Source organism: Vicugna pacos, chromosome 23 (genome assembly GCF_048564905.1).
Source record: "Vicugna pacos chromosome 23, VicPac4, whole genome shotgun sequence".
NCBI classification, from domain to species: Eukaryota; Metazoa; Chordata; class Mammalia; order Artiodactyla; family Camelidae; genus Vicugna; species Vicugna pacos.
This window is the reverse complement of record NC_133009.1, coordinates 22,671,942-22,696,153: the sequence shown is the minus strand read 5'-3', so window position 1 is coordinate 22,696,153 and position 24,212 is coordinate 22,671,942. Positions and strand designations below refer to the sequence as shown.

General features: G+C 45.0%; 1 protein-coding gene across 3 annotated transcripts in view; it reads left to right on the top strand.

The window, feature by feature from the left end:
• CNIH3 (cornichon family AMPA receptor auxiliary protein 3) overlaps positions 1-24,212 on the top strand; it is a 151,202-nt gene that overhangs the window by 69,571 nt on the left and 57,419 nt on the right. For all 3 annotated transcript variants that reach the window (XM_072948671.1, XM_072948672.1, XM_006198840.4), the window contains 2 exons: positions 18,758-18,870; positions 22,895-23,038. In XM_072948671.1, the coding sequence (XP_072804772.1) occupies positions 18,758-18,870; positions 22,895-23,038 (257 nt within the window). The remainder of the gene's footprint in view (positions 1-18,757; positions 18,871-22,894; positions 23,039-24,212) is intronic.

The window sequence follows — 24,212 nt, the reverse complement described above, 5'->3', positions numbered from 1 at the left end:
CAGTTCCCAAATCCAACAGACCCGTCTTCTTCATTCTTACCCCTCTTGATCTTTCTGTAGTGTGATATTACTAGTCATCTCCTTCTTTCTGAGTTTCTGGCACAAGGCCATCTTATTTTTTTAAAGGAGGAACTGGGGATTGAACCCAGGACTTCGTCCATGCTAAGCATACACTCTACCACTGAGCTCTACCCTCCCCCAACACAAGACCATCTTAGTTTCCCTTCTGTCTTGTGCCCGCTCAAACCTGTCTCCTCTTTGCCACAAATGCAGGTGTTCATTCCTATTCTTCCCTTGCCCTTGTGCCCTTCTTGTTCTGTACTAGGAGTTGCAATCAGCAGCCAGTGGGTCATACGTGGCTTGCAAATTTGTTTCATTTGATTCACTTAACATTTTAAGAATCTGGAAATTTCACTCAAAAAAACTGGGTTTTCAGCTTCTTTGGGGGGAAAAAAACTGCAAAGGATCTGGCGATATTGGAACCATATTCCTCAGGGCAGCAACCAGCTAGAGTTGGGTAATAGATGACCCCTTTAGATGGGATGTGTCCTTCAGATCACCTCCATGCTGACCACTCCCCCATCTGCCTAGCACTGTATGCATTTGAGTGTAAGATTCTACTTTCTCCTAACTCATCTCCTCCAATACTAGAATTTCTATCATTATTCATCTTAGAGTGGCCCCCAAACCTATGCCTTCTCTCTCTCTCTCTTTTTATTTTTTTTGGTTGGGGGGATTTATTTATTTATTTAATGGAGGTACTGGGGGTTAAAACCAGGACCTCATGCATGGTAAGCATGCACTCTACCACTAGGGTATACCCTCCCCCTCTATATCTTCTCTCTTGCTTGCTCTCTCTTTTGACTTCTAGGCAGGTATTTTATTTTATTTTATTTTGTTTTATTTTATTTTATTTTGTTTTATTTTATTTTGTTTTATTTTATTTTATTTTATTTTATTTTTAATTTAATTTATAATCCTATTGGTAGCTTCTTTTTATTTATTTATTTAATTTTATTTTCTTTAACTTGTTCTTAATTGAATTAGAGTTGATTCACAATGTTGTAGTAGTTTCTGGTGTACAGCACAGTGATTAAGTTATACACATATATATCTGTATATATTCTTTTTCATATTCTTTTTCATTACAGGTTACTACAAGCCATTGAATATAGTTCCCTGTGCTGTATACAGCAGGACCTTGTTTATCTGTTCTGTCCATAGTAGTTTGTATCTGCCAGGCAGGTATTTTAAACCATCTATCAATCGTCTTTACCTGGTTTTATTCCTTCAGTATTGGGGTTAGGAGTGCTGTGAATCATACTTTCCCACCACTTTGGGTTGATCCTGTTGAGAACAGACATGAACCTAGATGAGGATTAAAATACAGTGTCGTATCCATCCAGCTCCCCAGGTGGTCACGGTAGGACTCCAGCACCTTCAGGAGTGAGCACCAGTACAGCACAGGGAACTATGTTCAATGTCTTGTAGTAACCTTTAATGAAAAAAAATACGAAAACGAATATATGTATATCTGTGCATGACTGGGACATTGTGCTGTGCACCATTAACTGGCATATTGTAATTGTAATTCAATAAAAAATTAAAAAAAAAAGTTTACATTTCTAACCACAGGGGAAAAAAAGTGAGTGCCAAAGAGGGGTGAGCTCCAGGCTTGTGTTGCCACAGGGCAGGCTTTGGACGCCTGACCACGTACACCTGCCACATGTTTGCAGGAATGGAGAAGGAGAATGCAGACAGTTTAGGGACAGGCAGGCCCCAAAGCAGGAGAAGCCCGGCCACAGGCTTCGTCCCTAATACTTCTCCACGATGTAAAGAATCAAATTGTTGGTCCAGATTCCTATTTTACAAGTTGAGGCAGGAATGCAGAGAAAGGAATTAAGGGCGTCGGGTTCTCCCTTCGTTCACCTGTTGTAAACAGATTATCGCTTTATAGCCTGATCTTTCAGTTAATCCACCTTGGTTAATTGAGACACTATCTTCCATGCCACTCAGGTTTAACACCCCATCTGCTGTTGGTGTGTGGATTCTGTTTTCGAAGTGCTTCATGAATTACAGCTCTCTTGCTCAACCACTTCCTCAAGAGCTCAGACTCTGTTTTCTTTCGCCTGGACTGTTGCAGTGGCTTCCTAGCTGGTTTGTTCCCCTCTGGTCTTTGTTTGCTCCTTAGTCCTCCTCCTCCATTCACCCTGCACATTATTGTTGGAGCGATCTCAGCAAACTTTTACCATATATAACTTTCTTGTCCTAAAGCCTTCTTGGGACCCCAATTTTAGAGAATAAGTGACCAATACTTAGCATTGCTTCTAAGGCTCTCTTTGATTTCCTATCTTTTAACCTTATTGAAATCTACTTCCTTTCTAACACTCATTTGCTCACCCCACACTTATTGAGAACTTACCATGTGCCAGGGATTGCACCAAGTCCTGTGGGTAGAGAGACAAGACTGTGATTTCCTTTCTTGGTGGCTTTTTCTTACAGTGAAATACAGTATTTTATCACTTGGAATGTTCTTCTCTATTGGCTAAAATACTGTCTTTCGGTTTTAACTCAAATGTAGCCTCTTTCTATGGAATCTTTTATAATCCACTAAACAAGAAATAATATCTGCCTTCTCTGTCTCACTGGCTTTTTAAATGGTCTCCTACGTGGTGCTGTCTTAGTTACGTATTTGAGTCCTGCTCCTGGCTGCAGGCTTCCTGAGGGTGTTCCTCAGCCTTGAGTCCCCCATGGTGCCTATGCCATCCTAGAGCATGTGAGGCGGTCTATGGAGGAGTTTATACAACTGCATTTTCTCCAAACCCAGAGAAAAATGTTTAGAAACACAAATAAATTAAGCATGATCCTAGGTATTACTAAGTATAGCTGTACAGAGACAAATATGTCATGACTAATTAACGATACATTTGTGAGCCAGCTACAATCCATTTTGAAATAAAGCAATGTATTAAAACGTTAAATAATGTTTCTTCATCTCTTCCTTTTCATTTCTGCTGCCACCAACTTAGGTTTTTATCTCTTTACTCTTAAGAACCAGAGGAGTCCTGATAGATTTTGCTAAAACCAGATGCCAGCTTTTGCCACGCCACCCATCAGAACTCTGCCAAATTATTTCTGCTAATACGGCTGTATGTGCGTCCCTTCTGTGCCCAGAGGCCTTCGATGGTTTCTCATCACCAGTCCCAGCTCCTTTGCCTGGACTTCATGGCCTTCCCAGGGGCCTTTCCTGAGCTGTTGTCCTGTTTCTCCCTGGCTGGAACCCAGGCCAGTCAGCTAACACCTCCTCCAGTTGAGCGCCACCTCTTCCCTAGATGCTAAAGGCTCACCTCAGCCCATCCACTTCCATGAAGTCTTTATCATTTCAGCTGAGAGTAAGTTCTTCTCACTGTCAACAAACAGCTGTTTCCACACCTGGTTACTCATCAGAGTCAGATGCACAGCATTTAAAATCCAGATTCAAATTCTGAAATGGGGCTTGGAAATCTGCATTTTTGTAAAGCTCTACCAAAGGATTCTGGTGTGGAACAGTTTTGGGAGCCAGTGACTTTCAGGGCCCTACAATCGCATGAGAGGATCTCACACTGCCTTGTGTTGTGAATATTTATGTATCTATCTGATCTCTCCTTCTGGACTCTTCCTAAAGGCAGGACCATGTCATTGAGTCATCTCACCTTTGGATCACTTGGCTGGATATCTCACAGTGACAGGATAAATTACTCAACAAGTGTTTGTTGACTGAATGAGTGATTGCGTGCATGAGTGAGAGGCTTCTTTAAAGAGATGAAACTTGAAGGGTGGAAGGAACCTGTAATTCAGCTGGGAGCTGAGAGGAAACTCAAGTGGAGAGAGGAGCCTTCAATTTCAATATTTTGTGCAAAATGCAGGTGATAATCTGAACTCTGGGGAGTCACTTTGAAATCTGTTTGCTTCCAGGGTCAAAATATTGCTCCAAAATGGAATTATTTCCAGTTTTGAGAAAATACTCATCTTTATAAGAATTTCCAATGTGGACCTCATTATTTGGTTTATTTCATTTCTGGCTTTCTGATGATCAGCTGGGTGTTTTTAAAATAGAATGTTTCAGCTCTTGCAGGATCTGGCCCCTGTGGTTTCTCTGGAAACCACCTTGAAAACTCCGGAAAGCTTTATCCTAAGTTTTCAAACTTTGCAGATTTTCCAGCTGTCACATCATTTTTTAGCAGTTGCCCAAACTGAAAGATTAATCATAATCTTAATTAATGAACTGAATCTCCTAAAACTCCTTCAGCCTACTCCCCCACCTGTACCCCGGCATTCTGAGCAGCACTGTTGGATATCCGTCTGTTTTCTGTATTGGTGTTGAACCCTGGATCCTCAGGGAAACGTGATCTTCAGCAGAGCATTAACCACACATCAAACACATTGCCTGGGAGACCTCCCTCTGCTGCCTGATAGTTTATTTAAAACATAATCACCACACCTATGGCTTCCAGACATGTCTCTGGTTTTACTGAAAAGCCAGATGAAGGGAAAAAAATAGATCACTGCTAAGAAGCTCATGTGGTTTTGACTGTCATGATGAAGTCTTTGCAGTTTCCAGAAGTATTGTTGTTACCACACGTCTTACCTTGTTTGGTTGTCCAGTGTGTGTTGGTTCATAAATTGGCCCCTGTATATGGAGGGCAGGGAGAGATCGAAGCAAGAGGCAGCCCCACTCCAGACTGGTAAGTGGCAGGTTTAGTAAGCAAGGGAACCTCCTGACGAGGGTCTTAGGCAGCCAGCTGCAAGATGAGCAGATCTCCAAACTGCCCGCCAGAAACTTACAAGGTAAGGCAGTAATTTAACATAGTGGTTGGGGTTGAATAAACATTAGCTATTATTATTATTATTAACCTACATATATACACATAGCCAGCTTGATTGGAAGAAAGGAGAAAAGTATATGCTATTTTCTACCCAGTATGAAATCTGTCAATTTGAATACTTTTATCTGAATTTTGATCCTCCTGTTTCAGTGTAATTTTGAATTGGTCTAAAACACATAGCATTAATGTTACATATAGTCAAGCAGCCTCTACAAGGCCTGGGCCCCCTGAAATTAAAGCAGTCTCCAGAAACCAACTTGGGACTCAGACAAGATGACACCACTAGCCTTTATATTTCAGTCAAATATTTCCAGAGTTCTCTATCAGCAGAGCCTCACAAAAAAACATATGGAATTTTATAAGACCCCTCTCTCCTTAAACTCACTGAGAATAACCTTCTTGAAACAAATTTTTTCCTTGGCACCAGGGAAAATGTGAAAAATAATGCAGAGTCACGAGGAGACATGTGCTGGTCCATTGCCTTGCAAAGTGCGGGTCCAAACAACACACACCTTGGACCCTCACTTTGCAAAGAGTGTGGAGAGCTTCTTGCTTTGCACTTCCTGCGGGGGAAGGAGGACATATTTTGAAGGACTTGCTTGTACCTCCCACACCTTCACTGTGTGAGGTGGTATAAATTCTGGCTTGTCTGGGGCCCTGGTACATGCTGGGCCCTGAATAATGTCTGTTAAATGAATGGATGGAATGAATGAGATGGCCACGATTGAAATTCCAGGGAGAACTAATTTGTGGGACCTCAGGGTCATTCCATTCATCCATTGGCTGATTGAGTTATTACTGAACACCTCAGAGAGCTGCGGGGGCTACAGGAGAAGCACAGACTGTCCCCAAGTTATCAATGGATTGTTTGCATTCCAGAAATTCACCTGAAAGTTGATTGTTTGATTTAAAAACCGTTTTCCCACCTGGTCTTCAGTCTTTAGGCCAACCCAGAGATTCATGTCACTTTACGTGGTGAGGGATGGATCACTGTTACTGCAGAGTTTGTCTATCTCTACATGAAGTTATGTCTATTTCATGTGCTCTCATTTTAAAAAACACACAAAAAACAAAAAAAAAGCTCTGATTCCCATGTGTCTGACTGGCTCCTGCCCTTCACCAGCCTTCCTTCACAGCCTTACTTCTCTAAATGGAGAATGAAGTGGCAGTGACTTCCCTGTCCCCGAATCCAAAGGTATCTTTCCTGTTCATCTCCTTCGGCAGTGTTTGGCTGCCCATTTCTCCTTTTATCTTTACCCACCAAGATCCCTGGCTCTCCTGACCTGTGCCCTCTGGTCTTCCTCCTGCCTGTCTGGTTGCCCTTTCTTAGCCTTTTCGGTCTGCTCATCCCTTGACTATTGGTGAACCCAAGGACTTTGTTCATGATCTCGTCTCACTCTGTACTCTCCTGCCAGGCAGTCTGAACTTCATGTACCATCAATGTTTCTATAACCTCTAAATCCCTCTTCTGAGGACCCATCCTCTACACCCAACTCTCCTATAGACACTAGCCAATGTTGAGCTCTTATCTCTGCCCCCAACAACCTTGCCTTTTGCAACACTGCTTAACTCAATAAATCTATCACTAGCTGTTGAAGATTTCTAAGAGTGATCCTTGATTCCTCCTCTCCCTCACGCTCACCTCTCATCTAATCAATAACCAAGTTCTACAGATAGAGCCTCCTAGTTTTCCCAAATCCATCCATGTGACTCCATCCCCTCTGCACCCATTCTGTCCTAACCACCACTGTCTCTTGCCTGGACCACTGCAAAGAAAGGATGAGGCCAGAGGATTATTCTTCCTCTTCAGGGCAGCCTTCCCAGAATCCCAAACCCCCAGACCTCTAGACCTCCAACCATATATTTTGCCAACAATATCATGTTCTTCTCCTTCATAACAGTATGTCTTTTTCACACTAGGACACAAATGTACAGACAGGGATGGTGTCTTATCCCCTTTGTGTAACTCCCACAGCACAAAGGACCTGGCATATAATGAATAATGAATGAGTGAGTGAATAAATACAATGAATATGTGTGTGAGTTTTGCTTGGAAATCACAGAAGCCATTTGTCTCTACTGTAACCTTGGCGTCTCCAGGGAAGATTTAGCTTCAGGAGTAGGGTGGTGCCTTTGACTAAGGAGACAGATCAAAAAAAAAAAAAACAAAAAACAAAAAAAAACTGCCAAGACTGATGTCAAGGAGCAGACTGTTTCCTTCTAGGAGTTTGATGGTTTCAGGCCTTACATTTAAGTCATTAATCCATTTGAATTTATTTTTTTACATGGTGTGAGAAAGTAGTCCAGTTTTATTCTGTTGCATGTAGCTATCCAGCTTTCCCAGCACCATTTATTGAAGAGGCTGTCTTTTCTCCAGTGTATGTTCTTGGTTCCCTTGTCATGAATTAACTGACCATGTGGGCATGGGTTTATCTCTGGGCTCTATATTCTGTTCCGTTGAGCTATGTGCCTGTTTTTATCCCAGTGCCATACTGTTTTGCTTACTGTAGCTTTACAGTATAGTTTGAAATCAGGGAGCATGATACCTCTAGCTTTGTTCTTCTTTCACAAAATTGTGTTGGCTTCCAAAGCTATGTTATATAAAAGTGGTCAGAGTAGACATCCTTGTCTTTTTCCTGATCTTAGAGGAAATACTTTCAGCTTTTTACCATTGAATATGTTGTTGGCTGTAGGTTTGTCATATTTGGCCTTTATTATATTGAGGTATGTTCTCTTTATACCCATTTTGTTGAGAGTGTTGATCATAAATGGATGTTGAATTTTATCAAAAGCTCTTTTTCTGCAACTATGGAGATGATCATATGATTTTTATTCTTTAATTTGTTAATGTGGTGTATCATATGGATTGATTTGTGGAGACTGAACCATCATTATATTCCTGGGATAAATCACACTTGATCGTGGTATATGATCCAATAATGATCCTCTTAATAGATTGTTGAATTTGGTTTGCTAATATCTTGTTGAGGATTTTTGCATCTATGTTCATCAGTGATATTGACCTGTAATTTTCTTTTTTTGTAGGATCTTTGTCTGGTTTTGGTATTAAGGTGATGCTGGGCTCAGAATGAGTTTGGAAATATTCCTTCCTCTGTAATTTTCTGGAATAATTTGAGAAGGATAGAGGTTAACTCTTCTCTAAATGTTTGGTAGAACTTATCTATAAGTCAGTCTGGTCCCGGACTTTTATTTGTTGGGAGCTTTTGATTACTCATTCACTTTCATTTCTGTTAATTGGTTTGTTCATATTTTTATTTCTTCCTGATTCAATCTTAGAAGATTGTATGTTTCTAAGAATGTATTCATTTCTTCTAGGTTGTCTAATTTGTTAATGTGTAATTGTAGTAATCGCTTATGATCCTTTGTGTTTCTTTGGTGTCGACTGTAACTTCTGTTTCACTTCTGGTTTTATTGATTTGGGCCCTCTCTCTTTTCTTGATGAGTCTGGCGAAAGGTTAATCAATTTTGTTTATCTTTTCAAAGAACCAGCTCTTAGTTTCATTGACCTTTTCTATTGCTTTCTAGTCATTATTTCATTTATTTCCATTCTGATCTTATTTTGTTTCTTCTACTAACTTTGAGTTTGTTAGTTATTCTTTTTCTAGTTCCCTTAAATGTAAAGCTAGGTTGTTTATTTGAGATTTTTCTTATTTCCTGAGGTAGGCTTATATTGTAAATGTCCCTCCTAGAACTTTTTGCTGCATCCATAAATTCTGGAACATTGTTTTTCCATTTTCATTGTCTCAAGTTATTTTTTGATTTCCTCTTTGATTTCTTCGGTGACCCATCGGTTATGTAGTAGCATATTGTTTAGATACCACGTGTTTGTGTTTTTTCCAGTTTTTTTTCTTGGAGTTGATTTCAGTCCTCTTAAATTTATTGAGACTTTTTTTTTGTAGTCTAGCATGTGATATATTTTGGAGAATGTTCCACATGCACTTGAAAAGAATGTGTATCTTGCTGTTTTGGGGTAGAATGTTCGTATATATTTAAGCCCATCTAATCTAATATGTCATTTACATCTTGTGCAACCTTATTGATTTTCTTTCTGGGTGACCTGTCCATTGAGGTAAGTGGAGTGTTAACATCCCCTGCTATTATTGTATAGCTTTCAATTTCTACCTTTGTGTTTGTTAATATTTGATTCATGTATTTAGGTGCTCTTATGCTGGGTACATAAATATTTACAGGTGTTATATCTTCTTGTTGGATTGATCCATTTATCATTATGTAAAATGCCTTTTTTTTCTTGTTACAGTCTTTGTTTTAAAGTCTGTTTTGTCTGATAGAAATATTGCTACCCTAGCTCTTTTTGTTTTGTTTTGTTTTCGTTTGCATGGAATATATTTTCTATTACCTCACTTTCAGTGTGTGTGTGTGTGTCTTTAGATCCAAAGTATCTCTTGTAGGTGGCGTAGATATGGGTCATGCTTTTTTAATCTATTCAGCCACCCTTTGTCTTTTGATTGGAGCATTTAGTCCATTTACATTTAAAGTAATTATTGATAGATATATACTTATTGTGATTTTAATTGTTTTCTGGGTGTTTTGTTTTGTGGGGGGATAGTTCTCTCTTCCTTTTTTCCTTTCTTTCTTTCTTCCCTTGTAATTTGATGACTCTCTTCAGGGTTATGTTTGGATTCCTTTATCTTTACTTTTTGTGTGTCTATTTTAGGTTTTTGGTTTGTGGTTACCGTGAGATTCATATATAACAACCTATGTATATAGCAGTCCATTTTAAGTTGATGATCTCTTAAGTTTGAGTGCATTCTACCTACCCTGCATTTTACTCCTGTACCCCATGTTTAATGTTTTTGACATCATATTTTACATCTTTTTGTTTTGTGTATCCCTTGACTATGTGTTGTAAATATAGGTGATCTTAGTATTTTTGTCTTTGAACCTTCCTACTAGCTTTATAAGTGGTGATTTACTACCTTTTTTCTGTGTTTGCCTTTACCAGTGAGATTATTTTTTTCATAGTTTCTTATTTCTGGTTGTGGCTTTTTTTTTTTTTCCACTTAGAGAAGTCCCTTTAATGTGTCTTGTAAGGCTGGTTTGATGCGATGAACTCTTTTAGCTTTGCTTGTCTGTAAAACACCTCATCTCTCCTTCAGATATGAAAGAAAGCCTTGCCCGGTAGAGTATTCTTGGTTGTAGGTTTTTCCCTTTCATCACTTTAAACGTATCATGCCGTTCCCTCCTGGCCTGCAGATTTTCTGCTGAAAAGTCAACTGATAATTTTATGAGAGTTTCTTTGTATGTAGCTAGTAGCTTTTAAGATTTTATCTTTATCTTCAATTTTTGCCATTTTAATTATAGTGTTTATTGGTATGTGCCTCTTTGAATTCATCTTGTTTGGGACTCTCTGTGCTTCCTGGACCTGGATGTCTGTTTCGATTCCCAGGTTAGGGAAGTTTTCTGCAGTGAATATTAATTGATGGTGATGATGACGATTTGCTCTCCTTTCCCAGCTGCCAATACTTGTGTTCTCATTCAAGTCACCTTTTTTTGCTTGTTTTCAGTAAAATTTCTGCAACCTGTTGAAAGTAATAGGTAATTAACACGACTTAATAGCTGTTAAGTAGGATACTCGTCTGTTTTTATCCTGGAATGGTGCTGCTCAAGACCTAGGGTGCTGCTAGGTTTGCTCTAATGAAGGATGATCTGTGGGGCAATGAGAGAAACTCCTGCTGAAAACAGCAGGTCCCTGTTCCACGAAAGATGTGGTGTCAGAAGCCTTATGTGGAACCCAACACTCTAAGGGGGCAGTGAATTAGGAAGATGCAGCCTTGGAGCTTTGGGACCCTTTTCTCCCTACAAGAGTTGGGTTCCTTCCCTTCATGCTGGGCTGGGAGGGCAGAGTGGGTGGGACAGGCTGAAGAGGGGCGGGCTGGGCCAGCAGCCGCTGTGCCAAAATTGATGAACTCTATGAATGATCCAACGTCAAGACCAATTATCATCCACTGTGCACAGGGCTTTCAACTTGGGCTGTAGGCAAAACTCAGACAGATGACTTGTTTCTGGCCTTGACCCCCTGCCTGTCACTGTGGCCTTCCCTGGTCAGGTGAAATCGTTATGACGGTTCCCTGGAAGTCTTATAGGTTTAAGAAGAGGCTGGTAGAAAGGATTTTCAGTCTCAAGGTCATTTCTGTGAACGATTTGGAGGTGGTGTTTTTCTAGGACATAAAGAAAACAGTGACTATCTCAGACACCTCAACGAAGGTGATGCCCAGTGTCCTTGGGGATGCCCCCAGCCTCAGTATCCTGCCTTCCTCAATATAGCTCATCTTCTACATCTCAGCTTGGAGTCCATTCTCCTCCAAGGAGCCCTCCTTCATTTCCTCCTTCAGAGTGGATGGTTTCTTCTCCTTCCTTCCTGCCTCGTGTTGCTTGCGGTCTGCTTCTGTCCGTCCCTCGGCTCCCGTTTTTTTTGTGCGGTAGAATCCATGGTTTCCATGGATTCTCATTTACACTGTAGCCTCCCCCCAGATGGACTGCTTTGCCTTCAATGCCTAGTAAGGGCTTCTAATAAATACTTGCTGACTGAGTGCCTAAGTGGGACTCTTCTGGAAGGCTTGTGAATCACTTACCCCTCTGCCCTTCTCATTCTAGAACTTTCCCTTCTGTTAGTATCTCTTCTCTCAAACAATCTGAACTTTTGCCGAATCACTCCCTATATTCTGAACACGACAGTTCCTCCTCCCATCATCCCTGGCTTAAAGAAAGGAAGAAAGGAGTGGGTAGCTGCAAGTGTTAACTTAAGATGCCTTTGTATTGCCAGTGAGTTGTAGGAGAATTTTGTCCCTTTAAAAATATGGCATTATTTGAGAGAGCGCTTTTATTCTCACCTCCTCCCTGAGTGGGCTCTTCGATAGTTCAGTAATTTAACAAGTGTGTGAGGAAACTGGCAGAGAGGCTTTTGAAATTCAAGTGTGTCTTGAAGCTGCATGAAAACAGTGATAAAGGCAGGCTGGGAGGTGTGGGCAGGGCAGGGCTGGAACCCAGAGGTTTGGTCCTAAAAGGAGCCAGTGACCTCCCAGGTATGTAAAGTCCACTGAGACACAAGGAAGGCCAGGCACAGGCAGAAGGAGCCTGAGAGTGTGAGGGGCAGAGGTGGCGCTGAGGACAGGCAGGGGATGGTGAGGACTAGAGGCTGTGAGGTTCTGGGGGTGGGAGGATGCTGGAGAGATGACCTCCATCTGCAGAAGATGCCAAGGCCAGCCCTGTAAGATTAGAGACCATGGCCTCGGTTCTAAGGGAGCCTCATTGTGTCCTCCTGTAGTGGTGACTTGGAGAGCCAGCAGCCAGACACTGCTGCCCTCATCGGCATGTGCTCCCTGCCCAGACTCGAGTCCACTGCACACTGAGCAGTAGTGAGCAGTGATCGCAGGCCTGTCACAGCCCTGCTGGGGGACAGGGACCCATGGTCTTCAGAATGGAAGCCTCTGCCCCGAGTGCCCTTCAAACCCTTAGTCTATGCCTCTCAGCTCAAAGGTTTGACAAAATCACCTGGGATGCTTCTGGAAAATGCAGGTTCCTTGCTAGAGAGTCTATCTTAGTAGATTGGTGTAGAACCCAGAAACCTGCATTTTAAAATACATGTCCAAGGCGACTCTGCTGCAGGTGCCTGGAGGACCCTATGTTGGGAATCAGTGCTGAGCAGCCATTTCCCAAGCTTTAATCTGCATATAAATCACCTGGGGATCTTATTAAAACCCGCCAGATTCTGATTCAGTGGTCTGGGATGGAGCCTAAATTCTGTCTTTCTAACATTTCTGTATTTCTAAGTGCCCAGGTGGTGCCGGTCCTGCTGGCCCTGGGACTACACTTTGAGGCGCAAGGTTCTCAGTGGTTCCCCTGGGAACTGGTTAGAAAGGCAGATTCTTAGGCCCCACTCAGACCTCCTGAATCTGAAACTCTGGGTGTGGGGCCGAGCAATCTGTGTTTTAGCAAAACCCCCAGGTGATTTGGAAGTACCATAAATAACATTTGAGAATCACTGCCAGGTAATGGTGAAGCTGAAAGAAATGGGGTGGAGGAGGGGGCCCGGTGGGAGTGTCAGGGTGGTAGAACCATGAGCAAAGCCCGTTCTGTTACTTCTTTTCCCGGTTTTCTTCTCCAGACGCAAAGCTGAGGCCCCTGTGAATTCTGATGGAAATAGCCTTCTTCCTCATAGTGTTGTGCATGATCACTTTTCCTTCCAGATCCAAGCGGGAGGATTTCCCTAGTTGGCCAGTGTCCCCAGCACATGGCACAGCTGGTGGTGAGGGCCCGTGGAGGCCTGGCTCTCAGGCCTCAGAGGCTGCAGGGAACCCTCACCCCTGGCGAGGCAGGCCTGGGAGGCTCTTGCAGGACTGCCGTGGGGAGGCTCTCTCTCTCTAGGATAGTGTCGCCCAGAGCAATTAAAGAGAAAGTGGCCTCCTTCGAACAAAGGGACTCAGACAGAGTGAGGTTTCCTGACAGTGCTTGGGATGTTTTTCTCATTGTCTTCCAGTTTAGCAAAATCCCGGGTTCCCAAGCTGCCATCCCATCTCTCCTTCCTACTGTCTCCCCCTCCTAATGTGAATCCTGTGCACTATTATTCATCTGGGGACAAATGGCGAATGGCTCTCCATGCTGGACACATAAGAAAATTGCCTCCGCCCTGCTCATCCCAGAACGGCTCTTCTGTTTTAGGGCCAGATTGGTGTGGGAGGGGGAATCAAATGATAGAGACATTATCTTTTTCTTCTTCCTCTTATTCACTGGCTCCTGGGGAGAACCTTAGGGGAGATACAGAGGGAACTGGGTTGTTGTTGAAAACGGGATTGGGGTTTTTATGGTTTGAGAGGCAGGCTGTTAAACAGCTCTTGGTTTTTCTTCCCACTTGGCGAAGCTGGAAGCTTGGTTTAATCAGAGGGGTCTCAGAGGAGACTGGATGGGGAATCAGGAAACCAAAATTGGTTCTGTGCCATTTCACTGACTTTCAGGGTAAGAGCGACAAGTTTCCTGCCTGAGAATGGTAAATAGCTGGTGTGTGATTGTTAACAAGAATGATGATCACGTTCATCACAATAGCAGCATCTTCCTTTCTCCAATGCTGCTTCCCCTTTGAGAGCACTGTCATGCATAGGACATCCTTGTGTCCCTTAGAGCAGCCTTGTTGGTAGGTTGTAAATGGTGGCATTTACAGATGCGGGAAGTAAGACTCAGTGTGGTTAGCTGCTTTTCTCAATATCACACAGTTGATCATTATGTAACTGGCAAGAATTTATGTAACACTTTGAGATAGTGGGCTAATATTTTTAGCCGAATGTGATCACAGCAAAAAATCTTGTTGTCTGAGTCAACGAGGTTTGCTGAAGAAGGGTGGAGATAATGGGTCTCAGAGCTGCCACTCCCTTCAAGCTACAGAGCCCTGGGACCTTCCCCGTGGCTTCTGGGGCTTGGCTCTTGGTGTTTGGCTCCAGCCATGCTTATACTAGCCCCTCAGAAATCCTGCCTCCTGGGATACATGGTGGGAGCCAGGCGCAGATCTCCAGCACTCAGGGCCCTTGTCACCACCTCTCTGTCTTTGCCACCTCCCCCTCCCAGATCTTAGGGAATCCCCTTTCTCCCCCACAGAGCGTCATTCCTTTGCTTCAACTCCAAGCATCTCCTCTCTCTTTCTTCTCCCTATAGGGGTTAGAAGAGCTTCCCCTCCTGCCCCCTGATGCCCCTCTCCACCACAATGAAACGAGACAGAAGGTGATACATCATTACAGTATCCTCCCATAATAGGTAAAGGTTACCATTACCAGTCAGTTACAAATCATTTGGGAGCTAAAGCAACAAATGAATGGATCCATGAATGAATGAGATGTTGCATAAGTAGAAATAAACTATTTTGGACACAAATAAAATAAAATCCCTGGAAAAGCAAGGTTGTGGATGAAAACGGAGCTGAGTGTGGCACATACAGGAAGGGGAGAGGAGGTGCTGGCTGCTCTGTTGGACAGAGGGAGCAGGGTACAGGGCGGAAACCTGCTAGAATATTCTTGCACCAGCCTTGCGAGGAGAGGGAGCAGACCAGTAGAGGGCAGTAGAAATAAAAAAGAAAAAACAAATGCAAGTGGCTGTGAAGAAGAAATGGCAAGATTTGGAAACAAACGAATGAGGAAATGGATGAGACAGAGAAGTGAGAGATGGCTGTAGTTAGCAGAAATTGGAAGTTTGGAGATAAAGTTTACAGGTACTGGGAGGAGAGTGAGTTTTCAGCACACAGTGATTGTGGAATATCCCGATGGAAATGCCTGCCGGGAAGAGGAAGTTGAGGACTAGAATCTGGGCAGGAAGTCAGGACCAAATGATCCTCACCAGACGCCACGTCCATCCTCTTAGAAGTGATGGAGGAAGTGGGGGGGGGGCGGTGAAATCTTTGAGGGCTTCACTGACAAGTGTCTGAGGTTTGCTTCCAGGCTCTGAGGGCTACACATGCTGTTTGTGCAGTGGGGCAGGGGGCAAGAGGAGGAGGAGGCTGTGTTGTCATCACACTGTCATGACAGTCCCCCACCCTTCAGTTTATGATGGTGATGCACAAAGGCTTAAGCTCCAGGGGATGAGATGGTTGGGTCCCAGCAGGAGGCAAATAAAATGAACACTTACCCAGAACTCGGCTCACGTCAGGCCTGGCCTGAGTCCACTGAATGGTGACTGAGTGATGTAGGTGGGCTTGTACAGAATGCGCCCAGCTGGTGATCGCATCTCTGCTTTTGTTCTCACAGCTCCTCTGCCTGGAACGCTGACTTCGGGCTTCTGTGCGTGATTAGGTTTTACTCATCCTTTCAAGTTCTCTTGATTCCACCTTGATCACAAAACCTTCCACGAGCCCCCCCCCCCCTTGTTGGAATGAATTGCAGTCTTTTCAGCAGTCCCACAACACCTATACTGAGGCCACTTGTTTAGTATTTATAACTGTAAAGCGGGGCAGATGAGACACGGGAACTCAGTAGACTGTGGCCTGCGTGGCACAGTTCCTCTGTTTATTGTAGGAAAGAATGAGATCGACACCATTCAACAGCTTGTCTTTATACATCTATAAAGCCAGGGTTTTTCCGTGTGAGGGGCTGGCTCAGTTTGGTGGGGGTAGGTCAGTCTTCCCTCAGTGTTTCTGTAGTCGGCCTGGTGGATCCAGGGGCGGTCTTTATATAACAGTTAAGTAAGCACAGGGTTGGGAGAGGACAGCGAGTCCAGCTGCCACATGAATGAATAAGCATCACGCCGGCCTGGTGGTCACTCAGCCCCTGCCTCGGCGAGCCCGGCCTTGTGAAAGGAGGGGTGGGCTGGCTGGTCAGGGGGAGGATAAACAGGGATGAACACCACTTTGCTTTCCCCACTGATTACTCATCCTATACCAGACAAGATGGGTTAAATAATGCTGTTGTAAGAAACAACTCCCAAATCTCAGTTGCTGAAAACAACACAAGTTTCTGTCCTCCAGTTCATGCTCTGTGTCGATCACCAGCTGCCCCAGTGCCTCTCTCCTCACTGATGGCTTCAGGGTGATGGAGTACTCTCCACTCTAAATGTGTTTGGCTGTGTCAGAGGTGAGAGAAAGTGACCCTTGGAGCACTTTGCATTGGCTGGCAAATGCTCCAGCCTTCTCTCCACGCTGTTTCAGCTCACAGCCCTTCAGCCCTGCCCAGTGACTCTTCCCGATGCAGAAAGTGTGTGGAGGGCAGCAGCAGTGCCCACTGTGCAGGCTTGGTGGAAATGGCCTGGCTGAGCTTTGTTTGGTCCAAAAGGAACAGGTTCCCTACATCTTCCCCAGCACCGTGACAGGGACAGACCCCCGGCAAGCAGGGCACTTCTGGAACCAGCTGGCCTCCATTAAGCAGTTTTCCTCTGCATGGTGACAGTGATGAATCCTCCCTGCTCAGAAGGTTGCAGCTTCCACTATAAATCAGGCCCCGAAGAGGGAAGCAGTGGTGATTAATAGTAGGACCTGAGATCCAAACTGAAATGAGTCAGAGATTTGTTGCCGGAATTGGAGACGGAGATGGCGCTATCATGGATAATCCAGGCCCCCGGGTGGCTGTCTCTAAACATGTTAATTACCTCAACATAAGTGGCTGAAACTGATGATTAAAAAATGGAGAGCTATGCATAGCAGAAGTCGCAGGTACCGCCCCCTGTGGCTGGCATGCCCCACTCTGAGAATGTGGGCTTTCTCTTTGAACAGAAGGGGATAGGGTGATGACTTGGCTGGACGCTGATGGGGTTGGTAAGGATGTCTGCAAGGTCCTGTGAGAAGAAATGATAGGGACATACCCCTCCCACGAGGTGGTTGGGGCCCCCAGGGGCTGGTGTGCCTGGTTCACCCACTGAGGTCACTGCCTCTGGAATGACAGCTCTTGTACGTTGGTCCCAGGGTTATTGCCTGGGAATTCTAAGATGTGCGTCAGTGCAATTCATTCTTCACTGGACTTGAGAATAAAAAGGATGCCACTTTCTTACAAAATGCATTTCTTACATGTGCCTCTCTGCATGTGTTTATTTTAAATGTGTGTTCTAGCCAGCTGTGCTGCAAACGTATGCATGTGGTCAGTTTAGTTCATTTTATTAAATACTTGTTAAGTCTCTGCTAAGTGCAAAAAAGCTCTTTGTGAGTGGAGACGAGAAAAGAATAGAATTTAGCCATCTTCATTTACAGAAATAGTGGAGAAAATCCACGAGAGTTGGGAGGTGGGCAGAGGGTAATGACTCCCTAAGGGACAGATTATGGGAAGTCCTCCTGGGTGAGGGTCAGAAAGATGCTGGGGGGCTGAGAGTTGCAGGGTGGGGTTGGGGGAGGTGGGGTAGGATGGGCAGAGCTTCCATTAGAAAGTGGCTTTTGAGATGGGCCTTGAAGAATAGTTAGAATTTGCTAGATTCACCAAAGCATTCATCATGCTCTAAACAATACACAGAGGCTATTCCCCAACCCTCCATATATATATATATATATATATGTATATAGTCATTAAATATTCATTCATTAAATATTCATCCCTATATCATTGGGAAAGATGGTGAATTTGCATCTCTATTTTTGGGTTTCCTTGCTACTGGCCTGGGGACCAAGTTTCTCCTTTATAGACACTTTGATTGCTGTTACAACTTTGATTTTGGTTAAGATGTAAACCTCCTTGTGGGGGTGGCAGGTTCATAATCTTATTAAGAAGCTCTTTTTATCCGTTTACACCTGTGTGGGTGGATTGGGGTTGGGGGCTTCGTCTTCCTGCTGGTCACCTTCCACCATCTGACCTTTCTTGTTTCTTTCCCCTTCCTCTGGAGGCTAAACTTCCCCTCTTTTATCATCACTACATTTTCTTTGTCTTAGGTTCCTCTTGATCTATCTGCCATCAAGCAAAATGCTGTCTCTCAGTTTTTCCCAACCCTTCTTCTATATTTGAACAAAATACACATATTTGCTTTAAGGTTTGTGACTTTCTATAAGAGGATACACAGGGGCTGGGAAACCAGGAGCAGGGCAGTTACAGAATCACTAGAACCCAGTCAGTATTCCTCCTCGTGGGTCCTGCCTCGGGTCAGACCTCACTGGGGCCGAACCTCCTCTTTCGGGTCTTCCCAGTGGTCATCCACAGGGGGCCCCAGAAGCAAGTGCCCTATTCTGGTAAGTAGGATGCTGAGGGCTTGTGTCCACTTGGGGTTGGGTATAAAGCATGGCTCTGGTACCATAAAGAGGAGAACTTCCCAGAAATGGGTCCCAGCCTATGCTCTATGCGGGGAAAGGGGCTCTGTGTCACCAGCATGTTGGAGGCGTTATCCGGGCAGACGTCAGCTGCCATAGATGCAGGAGTGACTTTTCCTCCCTCTAACTCAGGCCTGTGTCTCTGCTCCTTCTTCAGCTGGTGCTGCCGGAATATTCCATCCACAGCCTCTTCTGCATCATGTTCCTGTGTGCTCAGGAGTGGCTCACCCTGGGGCTGAATGTCCCTCTACTTTTCTATCACTTCTGGAGGTAGGTCTGCTTCGGACAGCTCTGTCCTTCCCCTTTTCCACTTGGGCAGCCTGCCCTCCAGAGACGATGTCCCCAAGATGGACCAGCTACTTAGTGCCTTCCTCTCCTCCCTTCCTTTTGAGACCCTTTCCCCAAATCCTTGTTTCCAAGCTGCTCTCAGACAACCGTCCAGGAAGGGAAGGCCCTTCCCATAGGGTCCATTAACCCCAGCCTCGAATCTCATGGATCAGTGTTACAAGCAGCTGTAGCATTATTCACCATAGCCAAGAAAGAGCACAGACGACCCAAATGAACAAAATGTGGTATATCCTTACAATGGAGTATTATTTGGCAGTAAAAGCAATCAAGTACTGACACATGCTACGATATAGATGAACCTTGAAAAAATTACAAGTGGAAGAAGCCAGTCACAAGAAGGCCATTTAAAGAATATGAAAATGAATATATGTATGTATGTATGTGCATGACTGGGACATTTTGCTGTACACAGAAATTGACACATTGTAACTGACTGCACAATAAAAAAATTAAATTAAATTACAGGCCATTTATATGAAACATCTGGAATAGGCAAGTCTATTGATATGGAAAGTCGATCGGTGGTTGCCCCGGGCTGGAAGGGAGGAGGAGTGAGGAGTGACTGCTAATGGGTACAATGTTTTCTTTTGAAGTCAAAGAAAGTGTTGTGAAATTAGATGTTGATGATGGTTGTACAACTCTATGAATATACTAAAAATCACTGAATTGTATACTTTTAAAAGGTGAATTTTTTGGTATGTGAATTATATCTTCATAAAAATAATCTACCTACCAGATGGGCTAGATTTTCTGGAACCATTTTAAATATTCTATTTAAATATTCTATTTCCTGCTAAGACCATGCATCAAATCATGTGATTTGGGCTTTTTGTAAAATATACTTACCATATGGATATAAGAGGCAGGGAGGGGGGATCCAAAAGTAGTAATGAATACAAATTGTGCAAATAAATGAACCCCACTTTACCCCTTGCTCCCAGAGCTGTGGTTCCCCCAAACATTGAATCATTGTCATTTTTACCATACAGTATAGCCTGTGTTTAGTCACATCTAGGGCATTCACTCCTTCATTTAGCAAACATATGGAACATTTAGCATACATGCCAGACCTGGTGGGGGATTCCAAGATGAATGTAAAATATAATCTTAATCTTCAAGGAATATACACCCTCTTGGTAGAGGGAAATATATTCTTAATTGAGGGTGTATGAGAAATATATGTAGGAGTGCAGAGAAATGAAAGAGTGACCCTGGAAAATCTGGAAAAGCACGTTCTAGGTTGAGGGCCTGGCTTATGCAAAGGCCCTGATGTAAGACAGCCCTCAGTGCTTTTGGGGGACAGCAGGCGTTCAGTGTGGTTAGATGTAGGGTTCTTAGACGAAAGGCAGCAGAGATGGGGTTGGCAGCTGGGGATCACGTAGGGAGGGTCTGAAGCGCTTTGATAGGAAGTAGGAATTCATTTCTTCCGTAGGGAATGGATAACGCTCAGAAGCTTTCGAGGCAGAAAGTGGCATTACCTGATCTGATCAGTTTTTAGGAAGGTGACCCTTGCAGCAGTGGGAAGGGTGGGTTGGAGGGTGAAGTTTTTGAGGATGAGATCCAATCAGGAGGTTATGATGAAATTCCAGGGGGAGATGATGGGAGGCTTGAACCAGGAGTGGAAATTGGAACGGGGAGAGAAGGAGAGGGTCTGTGGAGGTCAACTGGCCAGGCCTTGGCCAATAATGGGATGCTGGAGCTGAGGGAGAGAGAGTCTCTAAGCTGGGTGGCTGAGAGGTGACCAACAGCAGGAGGAGGGAAAAAAATTGTCGCAGGTTTAGGGAGGAAGGAAGATGATTCAGTTACATAAGGAAGTCCTGCTTTAAGTAAAGGTCACCTACTAAAAGCCAAAGTTAGAGAGAAGACACATAGAAACTTGAGGGTGTTGAAATGTATTGCATACCCACTAGGAGACAGTCCATGCCCACTTCATCCAGCGTCCACAACAAATGGGTGCATTGGAGTTGCCTCTCCCTGTTTCACACACAGGGTCACCAAGACCCACAAAGGTTAAGTCGTGGCCCAGAATCACTCAGCTGGGACATGGCAAGGCCACCTCTGTATGAATCGCAGGCCATGTCCTTGTTCCCTGGGGGCTGGCTTTTCACCCTCTAAAAGGAATTGATCCCAAGTTCCTTCAAATGGTGTGTTGTCAGTCCAGGGTATCAAAAGTGCAGTTAATTTACAAAACTTTGGTGTCCCGCTTTTCAGGGCTGTTGCTCCTCCAAACGGGAGGGAGGGTGAGCCAACCGCGTCCTCACTCTCGGGACGTTTTCGGGTGTGAGAAGGGGGTGACTGCAGTCTCCTTGCCAGCAGGGAACTTGTCTTAATGTTTCTGAATCACTGAGAGGGTCTAGCCTAGTTCTGGCAATTCATAAATACTCAGAAAATGAAAGAAAAAGGAAGGAGGAGGGGAAGTGCCCTTTAAAATCTTGAATACCCTTTCTTTCATTTCCGCCCCCCCACTTCCAGTGGGTCCAGCCCAGCGATGTTTCTAGTGCCCAGGAAGCCCCTCTGCCTTAGCTCTCCTTTGCTTTACTGCAAGTGAAACTGTGGAACTTTGGTTCAGTACCCATTTTCTGCAGATGATTTGCATTCATCCCCTCACACAACTGTCACCACAGCCCTTTGGAGTAGGCAGTTCCATCCCCATTTTACAGATGAGAAAGCTGAGGCACAGAGAGGTTCATGACTGACCTGCGGAAGCTCAGTCTGGTGACAGGTGAGTATCAGAGACCTGATTCTGTCCATTGAGCTGCTTGGCCACCTGGCGACTCCTGCCTCTGCTTAATAAAGTCTCCCAGGAATAAGGCCACAGAAAAGCAAGCAGGTTTTGAAATCTGCTCCTGGAAGAGGAGAGGTGAGTGTCCTGGAAGGCGTTGATCTGGCAGGCAGATGTCACTGGATCTGGCTTGGAATTTCCTGTCGGCACAGAATGGATGACAGATCACATCAGTGCAGTCCTCTGAAGGCAAGGAAGAGGAAACTGAAATACCAGCACTGAGTTGATACGCAACAGGATGCTCTTCAAAGCAGGGTGATGAAGCCAGTCAGACCACTCTCCTGGGCCTCGCTCTCAGAGGACCACGGCCTGTCCCAGAGCCTCACAGGAGCGCTGAATTTGCACCCGGCCTCCTGATTCCTTTACCAGACTGACAAAAAAAAGCAGCCCTCTGAGTGATTTCAGCCACACTTTGTTCTTCAGCTTAGACTGAGGCCCTGGCCAAGGACATGGGGGCAGCATCCTATTGAGTCTTGGCCTTGGGGCAGGACTCACCTACCCCCTGACCACTTCCAGAGGCCTCACACAGCCAGACAATTTCCCTCCTCCTGCGAACAGGGCCGGTTCATGTTAAGCCAAGGTGATGTTTTGAAGAAGACAAAGTGCCTGAGCCTCTTCCCTCCCTCCTCTCTTCCATCCCCAGCTCTTGGGCTTCCTCAGTTTCCCTCTGGGGCTGCTCTCACCCCACGATGGCCAATGTTCTTTCTCCTGTTCTGGGTCCTTCTGTAAAGAAGAAAATTCCCTATAAACTGCTCCACACTCAAGTGACAGTATGCTGTCCCTCCCCGAGTATTCAGGATTTTAAAAGATGGTCTGCAAGGAGAAGGATGTTGAATCCAAAGTAATTAATGTTTAAGGTAGACTTGTGGTCCCCTCCCACGCCCCTGGAGAAAGGGCTGTTCCTGGTAACACCAGGTGACACGTTTCCCTTCTGTCAGAGCAGCTTTGTGGGGGGAATCACGGTGATGCCCGTGGATCTGAGTATGGGGGAGTTACTACCTGCTGGGAGATAGCGGCTGACCAGTGATTCTGGCAGAAGGCAGACAGCTGCTTAGCAGAGATGCCTCAGAGGGAAGTCCGGCATTAGGAGGACTCGGCCCAGACAACTTCAGATGTCCCGCCCAAGCCTCAGAGCCAATGATGCTGTGTCCTCTTTCCTTGCAGGTATTTCCACTGTCCAGCAGATAGTTCTGAGCTGGCCTACGACCCACCGGTCGTCATGAACGCAGACACCCTGAGCTACTGTCAGAAGGAGGCCTGGTGTAAGCTGGCCTTCTATCTCCTCTCCTTCTTCTACTACCTTTACTGGTGAGTTTCTGCCCCTCCCGATGGGGCTGACTCCTGCAGCGGATGGAGGGGGTTTCAGGCCGGCCCCTTGGTCTTTGGGAGGTGGCCTTTGAGGGTGGGAGTCACAGCCTGTCAGGGTGACGCCTGCTGTCTAACGCTGGTCTGGGAGCAAGGGCTTCTGTATGAAGGAGCGAGGGGGCAGAAGGTCCCCAGGAGGCCTTGCCTGCTGACAGGTGCGTCCTTTTGGCCACACGCGAAAATACATTCTACCCAAACCTCTTAGGAGATCATTGGTGAGGTGCACTTTTTCCTTCTTTATGGGGCGCCCTGCCTCCAGCAATCCCCGCAGCTCAGCCAATTAAGTCGCCTGTGGCCCTGGATGCGTAGCCTCTTCATCCCCTGCCCCCTAGTCTCTGTGTAAGCATTCTTGGGGACCACAACAGAGCCCCCCGGCGGCAGTCACGCTTCCTAAATGGGCATGTTGAGCCATTAAATGCTTATACTTACAATTCTCCCAGTGTTGTGTAACACCATCCTAATTAAGTAAAACATGCTGACTTTGTAATTCTGCTTCAGAAATCTCCCCTCTTCTTGCCTCTTTATTCAGAACATCCTATCTAAGCAGCTAACTATAAACAGACTGTCTTGTGGTTGGATACCCCAGAGAACGCCTTTTCTGAAAACCTCTCCTCCTCCTTCCTGTTCCTCTTTGGGCTCATCTCTGGGGTGTCTCACCTGTCTCCTTGCCATCCTGTCACTACCTGTAGCAGGCCGTGGTATCTCCAAGCATCCCAGTGCTGTCTCCAAGGTGGCCTGGTTGACAGTAGCTGGGTGAGGAAGAGGAGGGCGGGGGTGTTAGACTGCAAGGCCGCCTCAGGGTTCGGGTTGGGCCGGGGCAGGCTGGGAAGCGGCAGCGTTTATCCAGCCTTGAGCACTGAGCCGTGTTTCGAGCTAAGAGCTTGGTGTGGATTGCTTGGTGTCTGAGCTAAATGCTATCTTCGTCTGAATATTAACAATGAAGAAGCTGAATTGGAGACATTAATTTCCCCATGATCGCAAGTTCAGTCCCAAAGACGGAGTTCTTAGCCGCCTGCTGCCTCAGGAAACTTACAGAAAAGTCTTTATAAAAGGTCTTTGGACCTCCTGCACCAGAATCGGGATGAAGAGGGTGTGCTTCTTAACAGTGCAGATTCCT